General features: G+C 31.3%; 4 protein-coding genes across 6 annotated transcripts; 3 read left to right on the top strand and 1 right to left on the bottom strand.

The window, feature by feature from the left end:
- Positions 1-379: 379 nt before the first annotated feature.
- On the top strand, positions 380-4381 carry LOC121224121 (CMP-sialic acid transporter 1). Of its 2 annotated transcripts, XM_041106714.1 has the most exons (8): positions 380-648; positions 765-848; positions 945-1159; positions 1259-1337; positions 1915-2084; positions 2194-2380; positions 2596-2673; positions 3660-4381. In XM_041106714.1, the coding sequence occupies exons 1-8, from the start codon at positions 598-600 to the stop codon at positions 3804-3806; spliced, it is 1011 nt and encodes a 336-aa protein (XP_040962648.1). In that variant the 5' UTR covers positions 380-597; the 3' UTR covers positions 3807-4381. The 2 variants fall into 2 exon arrangements, with proteins under 2 accessions (XP_040962648.1, XP_040962649.1); XM_041106715.1 differs by lacking the exon at positions 380-648 and having other exon boundaries at positions 793-848; positions 928-1159.
- A 3485-nt stretch (positions 4382-7866) lies between these two features.
- LOC121203509 (tubulin gamma-1 chain) lies at positions 7867-12468 on the top strand. Of its 2 annotated transcripts, XM_041106713.1 has the most exons (12): positions 7867-8260; positions 8625-8825; positions 9279-9390; positions 9632-10032; positions 10137-10190; positions 10260-10364; positions 10804-10878; positions 10976-11020; positions 11145-11273; positions 11657-11761; positions 11837-11927; positions 12319-12468. In XM_041106713.1, the coding sequence occupies exons 1-11, from the start codon at positions 8132-8134 to the stop codon at positions 11903-11905; spliced, it is 1425 nt and encodes a 474-aa protein (XP_040962647.1). In that variant the 5' UTR covers positions 7867-8131; the 3' UTR covers positions 11906-11927; positions 12319-12468. The 2 variants fall into 2 exon arrangements, with proteins under 2 accessions (XP_040962647.1, XP_040962646.1); XM_041106712.1 differs by having other exon boundaries at positions 11837-12468.
- Positions 12469-14188: 1720 nt separating this feature from the next.
- Positions 14189-16780, top strand: LOC107945874 (arabinogalactan protein 20). The gene is made up of 2 exons (XM_016880028.2): positions 14189-14919; positions 16553-16780. Exons 1-2 carry the CDS (start codon positions 14796-14798, stop codon positions 16654-16656), a joined length of 228 nt encoding a protein of 75 aa, XP_016735517.1. The 5' UTR covers positions 14189-14795; the 3' UTR covers positions 16657-16780.
- Positions 16781-18572: 1792 nt separating this feature from the next.
- LOC107945872 (ethylene-responsive transcription factor CRF6) lies at positions 18573-20022 on the bottom strand. The gene has a single exon (XM_041106711.1). It carries the CDS (start codon positions 19407-19409, stop codon positions 18660-18662), a length of 750 nt encoding a protein of 249 aa, XP_040962645.1. The 5' UTR covers positions 19410-20022; the 3' UTR covers positions 18573-18659.
- Positions 20023-23370: the final 3348 nt, after the last annotated feature.

Here is a 23370-nt window from a genome sequence, read left to right as displayed (position 1 = left end):
CTATAAATGTATAGATATTGAGATTAAATTTCTCGAATTTTTTAAAATAAAAATAAAAATAATAAAATATATAAATATTGAAAATTAAAATTTTAATTATATCAATTCAAATTATGCACACTTAATGAAATATATTATAGATTACTTTAATTTTTTTTAATACGGACTGTTCTACTCAAAGTCGAAATTAGAAAGGACTAAATAATTTTTTTTACCAAATTGATACATTAAATTAGTTTTTAAAAATTTTGGATTATTCCATGATTTTAAATTTAGAAACTGGATATTTAAATTTAATTAATTTACCATTTTGAGTTGTTTTGAGTTTAAATACTTTTAGATTTTAGTTAAATGATTTGATTATTAATTTTTTATGATTAAATCAAGTTTAACTGAGTTCGGACGTTGATTAATCAAATCGAGTTCGACAGCTAACAGAAATTAAACACCACAGGCGGAACGACGGCGTTCTGACCTTGTATCAGTTGGATCACTGAGTAGCTCGAACGATCCCGTCTCTCTCTATTCTTTCTCCCTCGTCAACTCCCTGACACTGGTTCAACTGCTTCCCTCTCACTGTTTTAGAAAAAAAAGATAATGAAGTGGTACTTAGTAGCTTCTCTTCTCACCATCCTCACCAGTTCTCAGGTTTTTAGTAAACCTCAAACCCTAATTCCCCCCTCTCCCTTTTTTTTTTTCATTTTGCTTATCCCACTCTATAAAATTACGATCAGATCTATACATTCATCTTTTACATTTTGCAGGGGATCTTAACAACTCTATCACAGACCAATGGCAAATATAAATACGATTACGCCACCATCCCTTTCCTTGCTGAGGTCTTTAAGGTAACTTTTTTTCCTTAAAAATTTCACTTGAATTTTCTTAATTTAGATCTAAATGGCTTGTTATTTTTTTTTAATATAGATTTGTTTTTTTTAAAGCTTATCGTATCAAGTGTTTTTCTATGGAGAGAACGAAAGAAATCGCCGCCGCCGAAAATGACAACGGATTGGAAGAGTGTTAGATTGTTTCCTATTCCTTCAGTTATTTACTTGATCCATAATAATGTACAGTTTGCTACTCTTATGTATGTTGATACATCGACGTATCAGATAATGGGTAATTTGAAGATTGTCACTACTGGGATTTTGTTCAGGTGTGTGCTTACTATTAATTTCTGTATTTTGGAACTTTTTTTTTAATGTACAAAACTGGGGTTGCTCATTGATGTTGTTGTTGTTTCATGATTTTTTAGGTTATTTCTTAAGAAGAAGCTTTCAAATCTACAATGGATGGCGATTGTTCTATTGGCTGTTGGAACAACGACAAGTCAGGTATACTCCGGATTCAAAACTAACTGTTTATGTTTTTCGCACTGTGATTTGCACTGCAGCGGTTATCGATGCAAGTTTGTGGCTGGTTAAGATGTTATGAATGATAATTGCACTAGAAGACTAGTTACACTTTGATTTGGGATTGATATTTCTCAAGTGTTGGAAAATTAGCCTGTAATGTATTTTGATTTGTTAAAACTTGAATCCCATGTGAGAAATGAGAAATCAAGCAATGGTTTTGCTAGATTTGGAATAACTATAGAGAAATTGAATGAGAAATAAGTTGGAAAAACTAGTTAATATGATGGTCTTCTTTGCAGTGAGTTAAGTGAATAAAATGCTTTGTATATTGTTGGAGAATTTTCGGGATGGGAAGGTGAGAAGCGAAAACTAGTTAAAAATGAAATATCTCTTTGTAGGAAACTGTTGTATCTCGTTAGGACCGATAATATATGCCCTTGAAGCGGTCTATCTCCTAGAAAATTTTAAAATTTCTTGTTTTGTTTTTGTGCGAACGCTTTTATGTCAACAATTTAGTGGAGTACTTAGTTTTCAAATATCCTTCCGTCTTATCAAGGTCAAAGGATGTGGAGAGGCTTCGTGTGACTCCCTGTTCTCAGCACCGATTCAAGGATACATGTTAGGAATTTTGTCTGCTTGTCTTTCGGCATTGGCTGGTGTTTATACGGAATTCCTGATGAAGAAGAACAACGACAGCTTATACTGGCAGAACATACAGTTGTACACGTAGGTTCCCTTTTTACTATTACAAAATGTTCATTGCAAAGTTCAAGTCATTTAAAGTGATCAATATGATCATTGGTTGGTTTATTCTGATTCGACATTCCTCTTCCAGTTTTGGTTCAATCTTCAATATGGCACGGCTTGTAGTGGATGATTTCAGAGGTGGATTTGAGAAAGGACCTTGGTGGCAACGGCTGTTTAATGGGTACAGCATCACAACTTGGTTGGTTGTGCTAAATCTAGGTTCTACCGGGCTTTTGGTTTCATGGTTAATGAAATATGCTGACAATATAGTCAAGGTACCTTCTTTTTGGCTTGATTCTGCTTGTGGTTACGTATGCATAGGGTGATTGTCATTTCATCATATATTTTTTGTGTTTTTATATTTGAACTCGGAGATTTCTCCTTGTTATGCTGTATGATCATTGCAATTTTGGATGGTAAATTCATATTTTCTTTATTTTTTCCCCAATTTCTCTAACAACAACTATTTGCTTTTTACTTATTCTTTTAGGTATATTCCACATCGATGGCCATGCTATTGACAATGGTTCTGTCTGTGTTCCTCTTCAGTTTCAAGCCAACACTTCAGGTAGGCTTCATTGCTGTGGTCTGAGCAAGATATCCAGCCTTTAATTTTGTATGTAGGTGTGTTACTTTAGGTAAAAAGACCTTTCCAGACCCTTTCAATTTTGATATTAAGTAAATTGGTCCCACTAAAAAAGTGGAGCAATTTTAGTCCCTGATAATTTCGAAAGTCTGCAACTTGGATCCATCAAAATCAAGCGAGCTTTCTTACTGAAACAATTGTGATTAAATTGACAAGGACTAAATTGCTCCGCTTTTTTTGAGAGGGACCAGTTTGCTCATTATCGAATTTGAGAGGGATTGGAGATCTCTCTCTCTCTCTCAGTAACTCGCATGCACACATACACAGAAATATTCCACAATCGTTTTATCAACTGTTGTCTGAACTAGATAAGCCCTTAATAGGTGAATGTACTTTAGAGGTCCCTTTATTATAGGGGTTTGATTAAATTAATCCCTATACTATTAAAAAAATTAAATAAGGCCAAATTGGAATAGAGTTAACATTTACTGTTTTGAAAAAATATCATTTACTATTTAACGGAGTTAATATTTTCAATGTTTTTATGGTTTTGTAAATAAAATCTTTTGTTTGGAATTGAACTACAATCAAAAAATAATTTTCAAGACATCTTTTATATAGACTTATTTGATTCTTTTTAATAGTGTTGGGACAAAATTGATCCAATCCCTATAATACAGGGACCTCTCAGGTATTTTAACCACCCTTAATACGTAAGTGTGTCGTAATTCGTAATTCGCGTTCCAAACCTGGATGTTTCCTTTCATTGTTAAGAAAAAGTGTAAACACCCACACAAACACACATGTAGTCCAGAATATTTTATCAACTTGTTGGGTAATCTACCTGTTAACCCTTTCTGTTTTAATAATTTTATATAGCTCTTGAAACTACAGAAACTTGCTTGCCACATTTTAACCATTTCTCTAACCTTGGATCATATATTTTTGTTTTCTCGGCGTCATCGCAGCTTTTCTTGGGAATCATTGTTTGTATGATGTCACTACATATGTACTTCGCCCCTCCCCATATGCTCGTAGACATCCCGCCAGCAATCAAATCCGATCCAGAGAGCCTCGTCAATGTTCCGGTCGATCGCATCAAATCGTATTTATAGTATGAAAATTAATTTATTAATATTTCATTTTTTTTTTTACACTAGGAAATGAAATTCATCCAGTAGGTAATTAGTAAGATATTTATAGTTGAAACCATATGACATGATAGGGATTAGTTGTAACAAAGGTCAACTGATCATTTTTCATTGCATTTTGAATTATTAGTAGACCCTTGTTTATTAAAAACATTCATTTAAATGTAGATTAATTACTGCAGTTTTGGTATTTCAGCTATTGTATTGCTAGCTGTGGTAGAAATCAAACCATCATTGGTGGTTCACCATTTTTCTATATACTAAGGTTCACCATTTTTCTATATACTAACTTTTGTTTGTTTATTAATAGGGTTAGTTGCATCATAAGTATTCGAACCATGGTTTAGATTTTAAATTGGTCCTCGTATTTTAAAATCCTCTAATTGAGTCTTTAAAGTCTTAATATTATATCAATAAAGTCTTTCTGTCAACCTAGCCATTAAATGTAAGCTCAAATTAGATGCGTATACCTATTACATGTACCACTTGGATTTGGTGTGTTGGAAAAGAAATAAAGAAGTATTCACCTTTAAGTTTTATTGATTCTTTTCTTTCTTTTTTTTACAAGTTAGACCCAAGGTGTACACTGTGTTTACAATTTAATTCTAGTACGACTAAATCGAAGCCAAATTCATTAAACAACCCGATAGTAGAGTTGGGGCAATTTTTTTTTTTTTCACCTGACTCAGTATTCCCCACTTAATCCTATTCTAATGCTACGATTTTTAATTATTTGTATATTTTAATAAAAATAGAACAATAGGTTTTTTATTATATTTTAAATAATGCTATTAATTGTGTTTTTAGGTGTATATATTAGATTTTGTCACACTGACAATATGGGTGTGAAAATATTTCATATTAACAAATTTTTTTAATTTTTTAATAAATAATATATAAGTGGAATGATAATAAGTTTATATTTTAATATTATTGAATGTGTTTTTTAATTTAAAGCTGATATAAAAGAAGGAAAAGATAAAAAAAAGTTATCATAATGATATTAATTATAATTTAAAAGAAAAGTTTTTTTTCTTTTTTTTGGTTTATATTAAAATAGGAAGTTTAAAATTTCTAAAAGTTATTTTATTATACTTAAATGCATTTTTTTTATATAAATACTTCAAAACTTTTAAATAATTATGTTCTATAATTTCATCGGATTGGTTAAATTATGATCTAAATTTAAAATTGTGGTATTAGTTTATAGTTATGTTGAATGTCATATTGGAATTAGTTTTAACACCTAACTTGGTGAATAGATTGATGAAAATTTCGGATACAATACTAAGGCTTTCAATATTTAATTAATATCTTTTTAATATTTAAGGGGTAACTTATAATTTAAATCATGTTAGTCCATATTTTGTTATGAAAAAATTTTCCAAGCACACGAGTATTTAGGAGTCTGATCAAGGTCAACTTAAATAATGGTAAGCTCGAGGTTGAATTCGGCTCAAAATTTAAGGATTGATATTTAAAAGGAGTTTGCTTGAAAATCAATTTTTAAATTTGAGTTTAAATTGAGTTATTTGATATTGAGTCTTAATTAAGTTCATTTATTAATTTTTATATCCAAATTTAACGAAGCTCTTTCACATTCAAGCTCGTTCTTACTAAGTTGTTTCTATAAAACAATGGTAAAAACTGTAATTTTACATAAAAATATATTTAAAAAATTACAATATGTTATAAAATTTTATATTATTTGTAAAAACTCAATTAAACTCGTAAGCTTTTCTAGATGAATTATAATATTTAAATTTAACTCAAAAGAGAGCAGGCTCGTTTCTCACCACTCTATTATATTTTAGGGTAAATTATACTATAGGCTACCCAACTATGGGCCATTTTTTTTAGTTACTCAATTATGATTTGTTTTTTAAAACTAGTCATCGAACTATAATTTTTTTTTTAAAAATTGATCATCCAACTATTTGAGATTGTCTTTTTTTTGGTCCATTTCCTTAATTGCACCAATAGAAGGGTGCCATGATACTTAAAAAATTGAGATAATAAAAAATTTAGCCCTCAACATTGATATATTATATCAATTTAGTCATAATTTTTAAAAAATTAACCCTCAAAATTTATAAATGGTCTCAATTTGATATTAAAAAAATCAAAGAAATATATAAAAATACATAAATATTTTCAAAATAATAATATACTTAAAATATATATAAAATAAAATATATTGTTGACAATAAATAATAATATATAAAATCTTAAAATACATAAACATCTTCAAATTTAAATCTTATATTAATATTACTATTAAATAAAAATTATATTAATATTAAATTAAATTAAGCAAATCCCTCCCCCCTCTCCCTCCTCTGCTGTTGATGTTTTTGAAATTTCATAAGCATGGTGACTGTTGGTATTTAAGAATTATCTTGAAACAGTATCTCCATGGAATCATCTGGAGATCTATTGCAAGTTAAGGAATCCAATTTTCTTTTTAATAACCATTGTTGCTTTGCTTACTCATTGAGGACAATAAAAGAAAGAAAGCATAAACCATTGTGGTTTTCTGCTACAGCAGTAGCAATAGTAGAGAGGAAGAAGAAGAGGGACGGGGTGGGGGAGAAGGGACGGTGGGGAGTTTTATATTAATATTAATATTAATATCAATATAAAATTTAATTTTATTATTATATTTGTTGAAATTATTTTTGTATTTTATATATTTCTTAGCATTTTTTAAAATTAGGATCAAATCGAGGCCATTTGTAAATTTCGGTTAATTTTTTAAATTTATGACTAAATCAAATAAAATGTAAAAGTTGAGGGCTAAATTTGTTATTATATCAAAATTTCAACTGGACCAAAAATAATAATCTTGTTTAGTTGGTGACCAAATTTAAAAAATTCATATTTGGGTGACCAAAAAAGAAACAAATCCATTGTTGGGTGACCAATATAAAAAAAATCATAGTTGAGTGACTAAAAAAGAAAATGACCCATAGTTAGGTGAGCTTATGGGTGATTATGGGCCGGATTGGACCTCAATAGAATTTTAGGCCCAGAATTGAGCCGATCTAAAAAATTGGTCTAAAATTTTGCCTAAACCCGACTCGGATGAGAATGCTAAAATTTGAGCCTGGCCCGATCCACCAATATCATTTTTTATATTATTATTTTTATATCAAAATAAAATTAAAAAATATAATAAATCAAATACACTAAAAACATTAAAATAATTTTTTTCCCAACAAATTGAAAATAAATTAAAAAAAATTTATTTATACTTAAATAACACTAAGATAGGTGTAACTTAGCAAGCAAATACCTCTAAAATGGCAGCAAAATTAACAAGGGTAAACTACAAAAATGGTCACTTTTGTTTGCCTCAAATTACATTTTAGCCATTTATATTTGAAATGTTACGTCTTAGTCACTTATGTTATCGTTTTGTTATGAAGTGGTCACTTTACCGTTAAACTCCGTTACTTCCCTAACGATAGTCTTACGTGGCAGTCCAAATGGATTTTAAATGTCAACTTGGATGCCCAGTTGCTAGGATGAAGATAAGTTTTTAAGTAAATAAATTTAATTTGGATTGCCACATAGGACATCCAAGTTGACATTTAAAACCCATTTTGATTGCCATGTAGGATCACTGTTAGGGAGATAACGGAGCTTAACGGTAAAGTGACCACTTCGTAACAAAACAATAACGTAAGTGACTACAACGTAACATTTCAAACATAAATGACTAATATGTAACCTGATGTAAACAAAAGTGACTATTTTTGTATTTTACCCAATTAACAATAAAGCAAGAGTTATACAATATCAAAACAATAACAATAAAATAGTAATAATATAATAATGAAATGATACCAAAATAGTGACAAAACAACAACATAAAGCAACAATTTTTTTTTTGTAAATTTGGATCGGGCTAAGCCCAGAGAAAAAAAATTTATCTGAAGCCTGGCCCATTTGAAAAACGAACCTTACTTTTTGTTCAAGTCTATTTATTGAGCCTATATTTTTAATCAACTCCTTTCAATTTTCAAAGTTCTTTCAAGTCGAGCTAGATGATCCGAACCATGACGAGATTTAGGTGGCTGTGGTGTAGTTGGCCCTATCTACTATAAGAAAACAGCCAAATAGGCATTCTTTTAAAATTTTCCCTCATCTCTGTTTTCTTTTTGTTTTTATTTTCAGTCTCTGGCGCCAAACACTCTTTTCCCCCATTTTGATCCGAAATTCCAAACCCTAGTTTCAGTAGAAAGGAAAAAAAAGAAAAGAAAAAGTAAACAGAGCTAAAAAAAATAATGCCGAGAGAAATCATAACACTGCAGGTTGGACAATGTGGGAACCAAATCGGCATGGAGTTCTGGAAACAGCTCTGCCTCGAACACGGCATAAGCAAAGAAGGCATACTTGAAGATTTCGCTACTCAGGTTCTCTTATTCTTTTTCAAAATTTCTCTTATTACTATTACTTTTTATTATCAATTTCTAGTTTAAATCTTCACTCTCCGGTTAATTATGAAAGTTCATGTTGATTTATTAGTTTCTTCGCAGGTTTAGTGAGGATGAAATGTCTGTGATGAATTTGCGAAAATCTACTTGTTAATTAAGCTGTAGGTTAAGTCTTGAAGTTTCATTAGGCATAGCTTACGGTGTAATTTAAATTTGTTGATATTTAGATAATTTTATGTGAGATGTAAAAAGAATACGTAGTGACTAGTGAGTCGAGTCAGTTATAGCGAGTTAAACGGATCGATTCTCAATGTCTTTGATTCGATTGGCATGGTTGATGCAGGGAGGTGACAGGAAAGATGTCTTTTTCTACCAAGCTGACGATCAGCATTATATTCCACGTGCTTTACTTATAGATTTGGAGCCTAGAGTGATTAATGGAATTCAAAATAGCGATTACCGGAACCTGTACAATCATGAAAACATCTTTGTTTCTGATCATGGTGGAGGTGCTGGAAACAACTGGGCCAGTGGATATCATCAGGTAGTTTCACTCGTGTTTTCTTTTGTGTTCAACTTTATTCTACTTTAGTAATTGAAGTTCATTGTTGCTTATACTCAAGTAATATTTGAACTTTCTTTTCCTATTGTGTTTATCTCATCATTATAGTTTGTCTTGAACGACAATCAGAAACTTGTGGCGGCTTCTTCACATTATTTCAAGTTAACATGCTAGGAAAATTGTGGTGGATTTTTTCCAACTAACAGTAATTATTATTTACAGTAGAATAGATAAATGGTTTCATGAAATGTCGAGGTTAGCAGGCTTTTATTTTTTCCATTCCATCTTCATGTTTTGCTTGGTTTATAGATAATTGAGTATATTGTAAATTCCTGTGTAAAGATCTTACATGACATGTGTGTTTTGTGTTAGTTTTCTTTTCAATCATTAATCTTTTATCAAAATCTAGTTCCTTGTGTCATGATTTTGGTACAGGGGAAGGGTGTTGAAGAGGATATAATGGACATGATTGACAGAGAAGCTGATGGAAGTGATAGTCTTGAGGGTTTTGTTTTATGTCATTCAATTGCTGGAGGGACAGGCTCAGGTTTCCTCTTCTTCTCTTCATATTTTGTCTTTTTATCCATCTCTTTTGGCCAATCAAGGATTTTTAATTGATGATTTAAAGCTTATTTTTTTCTCTTTTTGTCGATATGTCGACATATGGTTGCTTGATTTGGCTGCTAAATTAGGACAATAGACAGTAGTATATTCGTCATAAGCTAGTGAAATTTTCTTGTAGACTTCAGCTTGGTTACAAACTTGACTACTCTCATTCTATAATGAAGGTATGGGTTCCTATCTGTTGGAGGCTCTGAATGATCGCTACAGTAAGAAGCTGGTCCAGACATATAGTGTATTTCCTAATCAGATGGAGACAAGTGATGTGGTGGTCCAACCCTACAACTCACTTTTGACTCTCAAGCGACTAACTGTAAATGCTGATTGTGTTGTTGTTCTTGACAATACTGCACTTAATAGAATTGCTGTGGAGCGTTTACATCTAAGTAATCCTACATTTGCTCAAACAAATTCTTTGGTCTCCACTGTAATGTCTGCAAGCACAACTACATTGCGGTATCCAGGGTACATGAACAACGATTTGGTTGGTCTTCTTGCCTCTTTAATTCCAACACCAAGATGTCATTTTCTTATGACGGGTTACACACCACTTACAGTAGAGCGCCAGGTGAGTTCAATACTCATGTCATACTCATGTTTTTAGTCTTGTTTTGTATTCTTGTAAAAAAGAAATTTTCTGCAATCTGATGCCAATATTTCTCTTCTTGGCAGGCCAATGTGATACGCAAAACTACTGTCCTTGATGTTATGAGAAGACTTCTCCAGGTAAGATATGTAAGTTGTCTTTTCTTTGCGGAACAGATTGCAATTTTCTGACCATAAGCTTTCTTGCAGTCAAAAAATATCATGGTTTCCTCTTACGCACGCACAAAAGAAGCTAGCCAAGCAAAGTATATTTCAATACTTAATATAATTCAGGGAGAAGTAGATCCTACTCAGGTATTGTAATTATGGTTTTATCGGAAATTCTATAACTTTTGCAGGAAATACATCTATCAAGTCTCACATTTATTCGTTACTCTTTTTTTTTTAATAATGAGCAAGCCCTTGATGACATTTTTGTTGACTTTGGCCATTACAATAACATTTGCATTCTTTAGCAGTTTTAGTTATATCTTTGCTTAAAGAAGTGGAAACTGTCATAAGGTTGGTGTAGTTCTAAGATTTTGCCTCTGAATGTGGCTGCAATTTTTTTTTCTTTTATCAAGATTACCAGACATCTTGCTCTTCTGCTGACTGTTACACTAAAAGTTTTATTTTAGTTTGATAACTTTATTTTTCGAAAGTGTTAGGCATTTGACATGTTTTATTATGGTTCAGTATCATCTTCTTACCGGTTCTGGCTGCTAATGCTAAATAATTTCCTGTCTTTTATCAGGTGCATGAAAGTCTACAGAGGATTCGTGAAAGAAAGCTAGTAAATTTTATTGAGTGGGGCCCTGCAAGTATTCAGGTATCTTGATAGTTGACGCTCTCTTTTGTTGCTTCTTCTTTCTTATGATATCTGAACCAACCTATATCATCTGTTTGTTCTTTTGGTGTTTTTGTAGGTTGCTCTTTCTAGAAAGTCCCCATATGTTCAGACTGCCCATAGGGTAACAACTCTAATTCTTGTCTTTCAAGATCAGATTGCTTATTTTGCTGCAATACAGAATAATTCACAACGTTTTGGCCTGAATTTAATAATAACAACTTTGAGCATGTTTTTGTACGGATCAGGTGAGTGGTCTTATGCTAGCAAGCCACACCAGTATCCGACATCTCTTCAGCAAATGTTTGAGCCAGTATGAGAAGTTAAGAAAGAAGCAAGCGTTTCTTGACAATTACCGGAAGTTCCCAATGTTTGCTGTGAGTTACCAGCTTTTTTGCTTCCGTGGTTTTATTTCTATGCCATTTCCTATTTCTGACTGCTTCCACTAAGATTTTTGTTTGTGTTTACATGAACCCATAAACACACGTCTTGCATGCATGAGTTTTTATGCAATGTACATATAAGCTGCTACCATGTCTATTTACATGCACCGCATGAATTTGTAAACCTATGAGCAGGGCATGTGTCGCTTCTATAGATTGGTTAAAGATCTGAATTCCATGAATAAAATATTTAGTGCCATTTTTTAGTTGTGCTACATGCCATTTGCTTCCAAAATCAAATCAAATTTTGCAGTTGGATACTAAAGCAATTGCATTATGATGATGTTTTGTCCTACTTTGTTCGTAAATGTGAACAGGACAATGATCTTTCAGAGTTTGATGAATCAAGGGATATAATTGAAAGTTTGGTTGATGAATACAAGGCTTGTGAGTCACCAGATTATATCAAATGGGGAATGGAGGTATATGCCTTGCTGGTCGTAACATTTCCAATTTTGAGCATCTGTGACCGTCACTGATAACAATGTTTTATGTAGGATCCTGGCCATAGTTTAACCGCAGAAGGAAATGCCTCGGGAACACTGGATCCGAAACTGGAAGTGTGAACAGAATTGTATTTTCTCTCAGGTAAGGACCATAAGGTGTTATTTATGTTGAAAAGTAGGAGGAAATCATTGCAACATTTAGATTCTTTTGGAGATAGCTCCAGTCAAGAGTCGGTTTTTTGTGTTGTTAAAGCTACTTTATCTATGTTTGCAATAGTACCTACTATAAGTTGTTCAGCTCAATTGTGTTACTTAGGCTCGAGTTAGTGAGACATGAACACGCGCTCAAACCGATATAGAATCTGCAATCATTGTCATTGCCGTAGGTTTCAATGTTGTTCTCGAGTTGATATATAGAATCTGCTCAAGTTCCTACCTTTAACGGCCTCGTGCTTCACCAGTTCTTTCTTGTTGTTGTTATACTTTTCCTAAAACTATATGATAAAAGGTCACCTGGTTGAAATTTCTTTCAGGATACCCGCATTAATATTAGGAACATTCTGGGGAGTGGATTGTAAAAAAATAAATTAAACTGTGTCATTTTTGTCTTTGTCAAAAAAGGAAAACAAGTGTTGTGGATTATTGAAACATAGCATGTAATATGATATATTTTTTAGTTTTTATTTTATTTTTTTATTCTAGGTACTTAAAATCATTTGACCAAGAAATATCATTCCACTACTGTTTATCATCCAATCCATGTGCGTGGGTTCAACATAGCTTGTGCTCTATATTCTTTTATGGTCCATCCATATATTTGTTTGAATATCTTTCTGTGTCTTATTTGTTGATATTTTACATGATTTTCCGGACTTCTTGTGTAAATACTCTGCATGCATTAATTATTGTTGGGATTTGAGTGTTTATGTCATTTTCGTGTATTTTTTTTTTGTTATAAACGTTTTAAAGGTATTTTATGTTTTTTTATAAAGTTTAGACATATATTTGTATAGGAAAAGGATTTACTTATACACACTTTTATGAATTTTCATATGAATAATACTTTTAACAATCTTATTTTCATATATTAAGTTTTTGAATAAATTAAAAATATCTAATTATTTGATGTAAAAACTTATGAGTGACGCTTGAATATATATATATATAAAAGAAAATAAGTAAAAGTATTATGGAGTCTCTTTTACTAGAAGTTAGGTTACATTTTGTCTCCTCTACTTAAAAAAATAGGCAAATTAATTCTTATACATTATAGATCAAAAAGCAAATTGGTCTTTTTGTTAAAAATTGGTTCTTGTACATCACAACGAGGTATATATGACATGACGTGTAACTATGCAATTATATTGTTAGTCATGTTAGCAGTTTGTTTTTCGATCTAAATATAGAGTAATTTGTCTATTTTTTTGAGTAAATGAGTCAAAATGTAATTTGAATTTTAGTACAAAGATTTTCGTGATACTTATATTATTTTTAATTGAGATGATAAAGATATTGAATAAGTTAGATTAATAAAATATTAACTATATAAAATTATTATAATTTGATATTGATGTGAGTAAAATCTTCTCCATTTATATATGTGTTTTGTGTTTATTATCGGTCTTTATGAATTAGTTTATTACATGTCATGTGATGCGAGTAATGCATGTGCTGTGGTAGATTTTTGTTATATTATTTTAAACAATAATGCATGGACTGCGCATTACTTTCCTAGCATTTGTAAGCAAAAGACGGAAATCAAGCAATGATGGAAGGACGGTCAGTCTTTTGTCCGCTACAGTGCGTGCGTCATATTCGTTGATCGTCTATTTATTTTTACATGAATAATTATTTTTAAATTTTGAATTTTTAAATTGTGTCCCTACCCAATCAACAAAGTTGATAATGAAGGTACGTCCAAGAATAAAAGTTAATAAAAAGAGAGGGTAAAGTAAAAAAGCTGTATTCTCTAATTGACGGATCCTTATTCCCTGTCCACCGATTTTCACGTGCAAAGCTTTTCTCTTTTTATTTATTTATTTATTGTTATTTGTTATTAAATTATTAGGAAATTTATGTTTTGATGATTTAATCTAAAAATATATAATATTTTTATTATTTAAAATTTTTTATTTAAATTATTGAAATAATAAAATTATCCTTATGTGACTTTTTCTACTTACGTTTTTTGTTTAATTGAAAGTTTTCGTTCTTTTTTTTTTACAATTCATTTTTTTCACAAAACAATTTTAAATGTTATGAATCTGTTAATTAAAATTATTATTTTTATTTTCAATATTGGTTGTTAGACCGACTTGAATGTAAGGTATATTTTACTTGTTGATAGATATTGATTTATTGTATTGGTTTTTAAATTGTTGTTTAAAGTTTACTAGTTGTACTTTAAAAAAAAATTTAACAACTTAATAACTTAAATAAAAACTTTTAAATAATTTAATAACTTGAATGAAAATTTTTTAATAGTTTAATTGCTATTTTATAATTTTTTGAAATTGTATAACTAAAATGTAAATAAATTAATAATTTAGTAACTTTTGATACAATTTGCCTTACAATTCACCTTTAAAAATAATATGATAACGCACATGCACTCCAGAAATGAACACAATTTCAATCATCAACCTTGGACGGTAGCAGTAAAATGATATAAAAAAAAAAGATTCAATATTATTCAAATTAACAGGCTCAATTTTGCTGCATACACTTAGTGAGAGTTTGGATGGATAGGACTATGTGTTTAATTTATTTTTGTCTGTTACAATATGGTTTCAATATTTAATCTTATGGCCATTATTATTTTTACATTCACTCATCTAAACTCAACCTTACTTGGCCTCCTCTTAACACCCTCAGCCTCTTTATTTAAACCCCAATTTCATCTCCAAACTACATTTTTGTGGCTGTTTGGGTTATTTTCATATTTTCACTTATTCCCCACTTGCTACACCCTCATCCCCTTGAGAAAATTATTAGTAAATTGTGTAATAAAATGGCAGAGATATCTTACGGAGGTTTTATGGGTGTAATGGCTATTTTGGCTCTTGTTTTCGCCATTGTTTCACCTTATGTTGAGGCTCAAGCTTCTGCACCAGCTCCTTCTCCTACAAGTGATGGTAACTCTTTTTTCTTCTTCTTCTTCTTCTTCTTTTTTAACAATCTCTTTTGGGGTCTTTAGATCTCTCTTGTTGGCTGCCATTTCAGTATTTCTCATAGAAAAAAAAAATTCTCTTCTTTAGATCTGCGGAAATTTTGGGAACTCTCTTCCTCTTAGTTCTATATTTATTTATTTATTGATATTGAAGCATAAGCCAATATATATATATGTATATGTTTTTCTTGAATTGGAATACTGGTTTCATTTTGTTGTTTGTTTCCTCTAAATATCATTAGAATTTTTTGCCATAAAAAAAGTAAATGCCTGTCTAGTGTGTTTTCTGGGATTAAAATGTTGCTGTTTTGATGGTCTCTGATATGGGATAAAAGCAACATTTTATTTCTTCAACTTGATAATTTTCTTACTTTTTTGTTTGTCTTAAAATTTGAATTTTTTTTAAGTTCATCTTTGAACTTAAATTTCCTTAAGATTCATGCTATCATACCTTAACAAAATCTATATTCAAGGACCAAATTAAAATTTTTTTTTGTCAATTTACAAGATTAATGTTGATAAAAAAAAAGCCAGGGACCTAGATAATAAGAGATGTCAAATTTGAGGACTAAATGATATTTTATTCTTATTAATATATAATGAGAGTAATTATTCTATCAAATATTTAAACAATATCGTAAACCACTTATAAAGTATTTTCAATTTCTGCTGCACGTTTCACTAGAAAATAAAAAAAAATTTTAAAAAATTTAAAGTAAGTTAAAAAATTAAAATATTTTACAGGATGTTGTCAAAATATTTTTTATTAAGTTAAAATATTTTCAATGTTTGTACTTTTATTTTTTTTAAAATAAGTTGTTTTACTTTTTGGATTTATAAATACAACTTTAATTTTTTTTATATGCTACTAAGTGAATTTGAAATTTAATTCCATGCTTTTATAATTTTATTTCGATTTTTTTCTTCACTTTTGGGATTTAAAAATGCAAGTCTAGTTATTAACACTATTAAATTTCTTTTGTTAAATTCAGGTTCAATACAATATTTGTTTTTAATTATATGGCTACTAAGCGAGCTTTTTTATTTTAATGATGTTAACAATTAAATTTGAAATTTAAAAAATTAGGGTTTCAATTCTTGAAACAAAAGTAGATAAATTAGATTCCAAATATAAAAAGAGTACACGAACTGAGAGTATAGTTAAATCTTATTATTATTTATATTATTACCATTTGAAATGGTGAATTCTAAGGTGGCAAAAATTCTGTCTTATCTAACTTGTTATTTTGAAATCTCAAATTCAAGGGTGAAGTCAGAACCATTTTTAGGAGGCTGAATGAAATTTTAATTTTTTATAGTCTATATCTTTATAATTATTAAAAGATTAAATCAAATTTTATAATTTTAAAAGAATAAAGTACAATTTTTATAACCAGACCCCTACTAGTCTCCTAAATTTGTCTCTGCCCAAATCATCATTTCAGATGAATTTGGATATCATATTATTTGAGTAAATAATTATTAATTTTATATTATTTTAATGAAAACCCACTTGTATATTTTTAATTCTCCCAACTGATAATATTCCATATTTAAAATGAAGTTGTAAATAATTAAATTTGGTTAATATTGGGCAGGAACTTCAATTGATCAAGGGATTGCTTATGTGCTAATGCTTGTGGCATTGATGCTCACATATCTTATCCACCCTTTAGATGCTTCCTCCTACACCTTCTTTTGATTTATTTATTTAGGATTAGGAATTGAGACATTCATTTATGTTGGAGATTGCTGTGGCTAAATCTATGAACCTTTATTTATTTATTTTCATGAGGTAATGGGTGGATGGTTTCCATTTATTTTTACTTTTTTGTTGTTGGTTAAATACAGTTTTATTGGTAGGTGTTTATATCCTAATTTTGGTAACTTGAATTCGGTTTAAAATTTAGAGTTTGATATTTGATTTAAGCTTAACCGAATACTTATTTTAAGTTGGAGTTTGGCTTGAGATATAAATAAGTTATTTAAGTTTGAGTTCAATTAAGTTCGTTTATCAATTTTTGCACCTGAACTTGATTAAGCTTGTACACATTCAAGCTCGATATCGATTTGATAATTAAGCTTAGGGTTAATAATATATATTAAGGGCAATAACATATTACAAGTTGTTTGAGTCGAGTATTACTAAGCTCAAATTTGACTTGACCAATAGCTCGAGTTGCTTGAGCTCGAGCTTATCAATTATTGAAGGAGTTCGAGTTTTTTTCAAGTTGAACTTGAGTAGTTTGTGAGTATCAATGCAATATTTTTAGAACCAGATCAATGGTCAAACAGGTCAATCATTGGTTCACCAATATTTTAGGTTAATTAGATGTAGGAGCCACCTTAAATGTACCTTAGTCCGAGATTTATCTGCATTAGAAGACCTTCGATCAACCTCAGTATAAATGCTTAAGCGAATTGTTGCCTTTCCACCTCGCTAGAAGATTCATTGAGATGTTTGAAATTATTTTCTAATTATTATATATATTCAACCACCTCTAAACTTGTTTAACACCTTGCCCAGTAGCTACTAGCAAATTGGGCTTTAATCCTCAACGTGTGATACACTTATAACAACTGCTCCATCAAGTAGATTGAGTTGTAATGTCATATTCTCGAGTGTAATTGTACACTCATTGCACGAAAGATGGAATTTGTGTGTTTCAGGTTTCCATCTCTCCAACAAAGCACTGATAAGTATAGGCTCCAATATAGCCCCATCGAGCATACATGACACGTGTAAAAATCCCTCCTCTTTCAAGTACCACTCTATAATGCATGGTGCTCTCACACTTAAATAGTGTACATATGTTTGAATAATGCGATCTTCGTCCTAATTATGTAAATAGAAAACACAATCAGAATATTAAATAAATTTCAACAAATTAATAATGATATTAATAAAACAAAACAAAAATTCTTACCATCTATAATTGGAGGCGGAAAATATGTTTGTGATTGAGACGGAACAGTGACATTCACATTTTTAAAATATGTAAGATTTGTTAACCGTTATGATCTAATAGTTCTTTTTTTTTTTTAATTTACCATTGGATTGAATGGTTACAAAATTTAGTGGCCCAAATTTTGTAACCATTGTGATCCAACTATCGGGAATGGGTGATGGTTTTGCTGGGTGGCTGCCATGCAAGAAAAATCGACTTAAATTCCTTATTTTTTTCTTTAATTTTTCCAATTAAGTGATAAAAATAAATTAGATAAAAGTGCAATCATTAATATGATAATTACATATTCTTATAATTATTAGATATTCTATTTTAGAAACAAACCTATTTGAAATAACAAGAACTTACCTATTTACATAGCAATTCTTTTCATATTGTAGTGGAGAAACATACCTTGAAAAGGAAGAAAAGAGAGAGAGAGAGAAAACCATCTAACCTTCCACTGGAATTTATCATTTCATTTTAATAAACGGTTAATTGCACTAAATGTCCTCAAATTATGACTTAGATCCTAATTTGGTTTCTAAACTTCAAAACGTTAGTCCTCAATATATTAATTTCATATCAATCAAATCCTTGGATATAACATGTTAAATATAATGCCAATTAAATTTAATGTACTCTTTACCGACTCAAACTAACGGAAAAATTGATGGAAAAGTCTGATTGATATAAAAATAATAGTTGGAAGGAATCAACTAAAATGTTTCGAAAGACGGAAAACAACAATTTGATGCTAATAGTAATTATTGACATCCCACGTACAAGACCCAAAATCAACATCTAATTTAATAGAAATATCAACACGATCTTGTTCAAAAATGTTGTCTTCTGGTAGCATCATTTGCTCGAAAAATATTGGTGCAGGGTTATCATTGTTAAAGTAATCACATAAACCACAATCCGCTAACAAATACTCATCTGAAAGGTTACTTGCATCTTTCGGGACTTGATCGGCATGTGAGTTATCTTCAGATTCTATTTGAAGTTCAGTTTCTTCGTTGGCCCGAAATCGGAGAACCGATGTAGGTGAAGAAAGAGATTGGGACTCTTGGCTAGAATTATACTCAGAAACCGTTTCGAGTTCAATCTCCGGTGTGGAAGGCGGTTTTACGAAGTTTGTAACAGCGTTAGGGCCTTTGATTCGAATCGCGGCTCTATCGTAAACCAATGCAGCTTCTTCAGCGGTGTCGTAAGTCCCGAGCCAAACCCTTGTTCGACTCGTGGGATCTCTGATCTCAGCCGCCCATCTTCCCCACGGCCTTCGCCGAACCCCGCGGTACTTCACACCGTTAGACAAACATTGTTGCTGTTGCTTTTTTGATCTCATACTTGAAAGATTGCTCTTACAATCTTCGACCCTGATCTCGTTTACGTTCCGTTTCGCTCTCCGATGCTCGGGTTTTTCGCTAGAAGAAGAATCCGTGGCTTCACCATCGGTAACACGAACCTTAACGATTCTAGAGGCTTTGGCATTGGACTCCATATGGGAGAGATTAAACTTTGTTGGTAACTTGTGTAATTGTTTTTTAACATCAAATTATGGGATTTTTATTTTTATTTTTGCTTTTTAAGGGAAAAGAATCAGTAAATGAAACGGTATTTTTCAAAGCAAAATTAAAAGCTTATGGGAGAGTCAAAATGCCAAGATTCGCTGTTTTATAGGATTAAATAACTAATTATCCTGTTTTTAATTTATTTTAGGTGTAATTTTGAATTTCCTCTCTACTGTACAAAAATTACATTAGAACTGTTCATGGACCAAGTGATGCGAGTAGTTTGGCCCAACTTGGATGGGACTTGTATAATAAGTTTTTGTTCACGACTCAAGTCCGTTAAACTTGAATTCAAATAAATGATTTTATTTGAATTTAATTATAAAATATACAAAATAATATGTAATATATTATTTTATTATTCCTTGAACGGTAATATGAACTTTTGGACAGATTGATCTTGGCTCGACCCGATCTATAGGTAACTCTACTCTATGTCTTACCAACACTCATGCATAATTAATTAAATTTCATATTTCGATATCTAAAATCAAGTTAAATGTCATGCATGCTAAAAGAAAATACAACCTAAGTCTCATGTTGTAACAGCCTGTTTTTAGTGAAATCGGAGCAGTGGTTTCGAGACCACAAATCCGAGTCCGGGAGGAAAATTATTTTAATATTATTTCATGATCTGCATTATGAAATGAATATCGTATAAAAATTTTGTTAAGAAAATTTTACCGATTACATGTTTAATTGATGAAAGGACCAAATTGCATGAAATGCAAAAGTTGAGTTCTTGTAGCTATAAGTATCAAATAGCTATGGAATTCAAAATTGGAGTCCTTATATGGAAAATATACCATTAAGAGGAGTTAGTAGATAAGTATGATAATTTATCCATGGAAAATTAAGAAAAGAAAATGACTAAATTGGAAAGTAAAAATAATTAAAGATGATAAGTAATAAAATAATGAAAATATCATCATTTTTATCATATTTCCTAAATAAAAAGCCATGGAAACCCAAGTTTGAGAGCTTAAAGATAGAAAAACTTATTTTGATCAATTAGGTATGTTTTCTTGTCCCGTTTTTAGTAATTTTTATATTTTTGAGATCATAATAGCTTAATTTAGCTATCTCGGGGATTAATTTGCAAAGTTATCAAAGTATTAAAATTTTTCCATGGATGAGTATGCTGAAATTTTGAAGTTTTTGGTAGAAAATGAAAGGTTGTTGATAGATAAACAACTTTTGTAAAGGAATTTTTAATGAAATTGTGATTTAGGGACTAAATTGAAAAGTTGTAAAATTTATGGAAAAATTCTAAATTTTATGAAATATATGGGTTGTTATTGTGACATGTAAAAATTGGCTAGGCTTGGAATAAGGATTAAATTGCATGAATTTCATTTTTTTGAGCCTAAGGACAAAATCAAAATTAATTAAAAGTATAGGGGTAAAATGGTAATTTTTCCTAAGATATGAATTTGGATTGAATTAAGTATGAATTGTTTTAAATTGAGCTAAATTTACTTGTATAGATCCGGATAGATCAAATACAGAATTGGATCGAGGAAAAGAAAAAGTATCGGATGAGTAGATTATAATTCACGAACACTTGTCAAGGTAAGTTCGTGTAACTAAATTGAGAATTTATATGTTTGAATTGAATGTTATGTATGTGAAATGTGTAATTATCTTGTATGAAATTGACTACATATCCGACAAGGCCCGATAAATATCAAGTCTCGTTTGAATAAATGAAATTTGATGGATACAAGATTTCACGTATTGGTTGTGGCCATGCATATGTTATGGACACACCATAGCCCGAAAGAGCATCCTGTTATTAGCTCTCATGAGCGTCCCGACATTTATCCCTCTCGAGCTTCCTGTTATATGGTTCTTGTGAGCTTCCCATTAATAGCTCTTCGGAGCATTTTGATCGGTTGTGATTCTGCATATGTGTTGTAGACACACCGCATATCTTATGAGCGTCCCGTTATATGACTCTTCGTGAGCTTCTCGATTAAAGGCTCTTTGTGAGCTTCATGTTAATGGCTCCCCGGAGCTACCCGATATAGCTCACTTGAACTTCCCGATATATGGCTATCTGGAGCTTCCCATTAATGGCTCTTTAGAGCTACCCGTTATTGGCTCACACGGGCTTCCTAATTATGGCTCTTATGTCCTTCCCGTTATACATCCCGGATAAGCTTCCCGTTACATGGCTCACATGAGCTTCCCGTTATATGGCTCGAGAGAGAAAGCTTCCCGTTTATGTGCTCTAATGAGCACCCCCGAATATGAATTGACGGATTTCAGATTCGTACACTTCAAGTGTACTACCCTTGCATCCATCGATATTTTAAATGATTCAATGGGTAAAGTTCCGACATGAGATGATATGAATTCAAGATGAATTACTATGAGAAATACTTGAAATACAAAGATATAATATGTACATGTTCACGGATACTTGAAATGAGAAATACATGTATGTGGGAATTGAATATTGATGAGCTCATACATGTTTCTTGATATTCATGTGAATTACATGACTAACATGCTTGATGAGGATATGTGTTTAGGCAATTGGCCAATTTGCTTTGGATGTATTTTGTATGCTTACCTTAAATGCAAATGAATAGTAAGTTAAATTCCCGTTATACGAACTTACTAAGCTTTTAAGCTTACTCTGTTTTATTTCCTTCGTTTTATAGTACTTCAGAAGCTCGTTAGGTTGGAGGTTTGGCGGAGATATCTCACATTATCCATCATCTCGTTTTGGTATAAATAGTAAATTAAATTTTAGGTTATAATGGCATGTATAGGCTAAAAGTGGTCAAGAATGACATGTATGTGTTTGGTTGAAATTAGCCATTGGTATGACTTGTAATTGGTATGTAAATAGTGACCTTAATATGATGATGTGTGTTTGAAATGGATAAATGATGGAAATCATATAGGCATGTTGAAGATTGGTTTTAAGATAGTATAAATTTGGTATAATATGCCTATATGTATGTATGGTGGTTTTGGTAAGTTTGAATAATTAAATATATGAGTTGATATGTCATGCATAAGAATTGGTTTTGGTTTGATTCAAATGTTTTATATTGGATTGAGAATATGTTTAAGTGTTAATGTAGGTGGAAGACATGTTTGGGTGAGAAATAAGGCTTAAAAATGGCCTTATTTTGTCCACACGGGAAGAGACACAGGCGTGTGTCTCAGCCGTGTGTGACACATGGCCTAGCACATGGGTGTGTGTTTCGGCCGTGTGTCCCCTGCATCTTTAAAATTCAAAACAGAATGCTCAGGATTTTTCACACGGCCTGGCACACAGGCGTGTAGCTTGGCTGTGTGACCCCTGCACCTACACACAGTCTAGCACAAGGGTGTGTGACCTAAGTTAGAGAGTTAGACGGGTATGGACACAGGATAGGTCACGACCGTGTGCCTTATTTCAAATGTCTACACGGCCTAGCACACGGGCGTGTCACTTAGCCGTGTGAGCCACATGGCCTAACCACATGGGCATGTGTCCCCTACATCTAGAATTTTTTTTTAAAATTTCGCCAAAAATTCACTGAATACCCGAATTAGTCTCGACTTGTTTCTAATGTATGCTTTGGGCCTCGAGGGCTCATATAAGGGACTTTATGAATAATATCTGATATGAATGTTAAATAATATGAAATGTCTGTATTTGATCTGTTTATTTCGATAATGCTCCGTAACCCTGTTCCGGCGACGGATACAGGTTAGGGGTGTTACATATGTTACAGTTCAAAATAAAATAGTACAATCTATGAATAATAATAATCGAGCTGAGACCCCTCCGGATATCGTGTCCGCCTCCTAACCTAGTGGGTTATCTAAAAAGATGGAAAAAAATAAAAGGAAGTGAGCTATGAAGCTCAGTGTGAGTTCCATCACAAG

The sequence above is a fragment of the Gossypium hirsutum genome, chromosome D12, assembly GCF_007990345.1.
Source record: "Gossypium hirsutum isolate 1008001.06 chromosome D12, Gossypium_hirsutum_v2.1, whole genome shotgun sequence".
NCBI lineage: Eukaryota > Viridiplantae > Streptophyta > Magnoliopsida > Malvales > Malvaceae > Gossypium > Gossypium hirsutum.
The sequence above is the reverse complement of the archived record's forward strand: the minus strand, read 5'-3'. Positions and strand labels throughout refer to the sequence as shown.

Bases quoted from the DNA above. Each gene is read 5' to 3' on its own strand.
- LOC121224121 (XM_041106714.1), top strand. From the start codon at position 598: ATGAAGTGGTACTTAGTAGCTTCTCTTCTCACCATCCTCACCAGTTCT. The intron at 649-764 runs GTTTTTAGTAAA...TACATTTTGCAG, and splicing joins CCATCCTCACCAGTTCTCAG to GGGATCTTAACAACTCTATC. The intron at 2,674-3,659 runs GTAGGCTTCATT...GCGTCATCGCAG, and splicing joins GTTTCAAGCCAACACTTCAG to CTTTTCTTGGGAATCATTGT.
- LOC121203509 (XM_041106713.1), top strand. From the start codon at position 8,132: ATGCCGAGAGAAATCATAACACTGCAGGTTGGACAATGTGGGAACCAA. The intron at 10,033-10,136 runs GTGAGTTCAATA...TCTTCTTGGCAG, and splicing joins CACTTACAGTAGAGCGCCAG to GCCAATGTGATACGCAAAAC. The intron at 11,021-11,144 runs GTAACAACTCTA...TGTACGGATCAG, and splicing joins ATGTTCAGACTGCCCATAGG to GTGAGTGGTCTTATGCTAGC.
- LOC107945874 (XM_016880028.2), top strand. From the start codon at position 14,796: ATGGCAGAGATATCTTACGGAGGTTTTATGGGTGTAATGGCTATTTTG. The intron at 14,920-16,552 runs GTAACTCTTTTT...AATATTGGGCAG, and splicing joins TCCTTCTCCTACAAGTGATG to GAACTTCAATTGATCAAGGG.
- LOC107945872 (XM_041106711.1), bottom strand. From the start codon at position 19,409: ATGGAGTCCAATGCCAAAGCCTCTAGAATCGTTAAGGTTCGTGTTACC.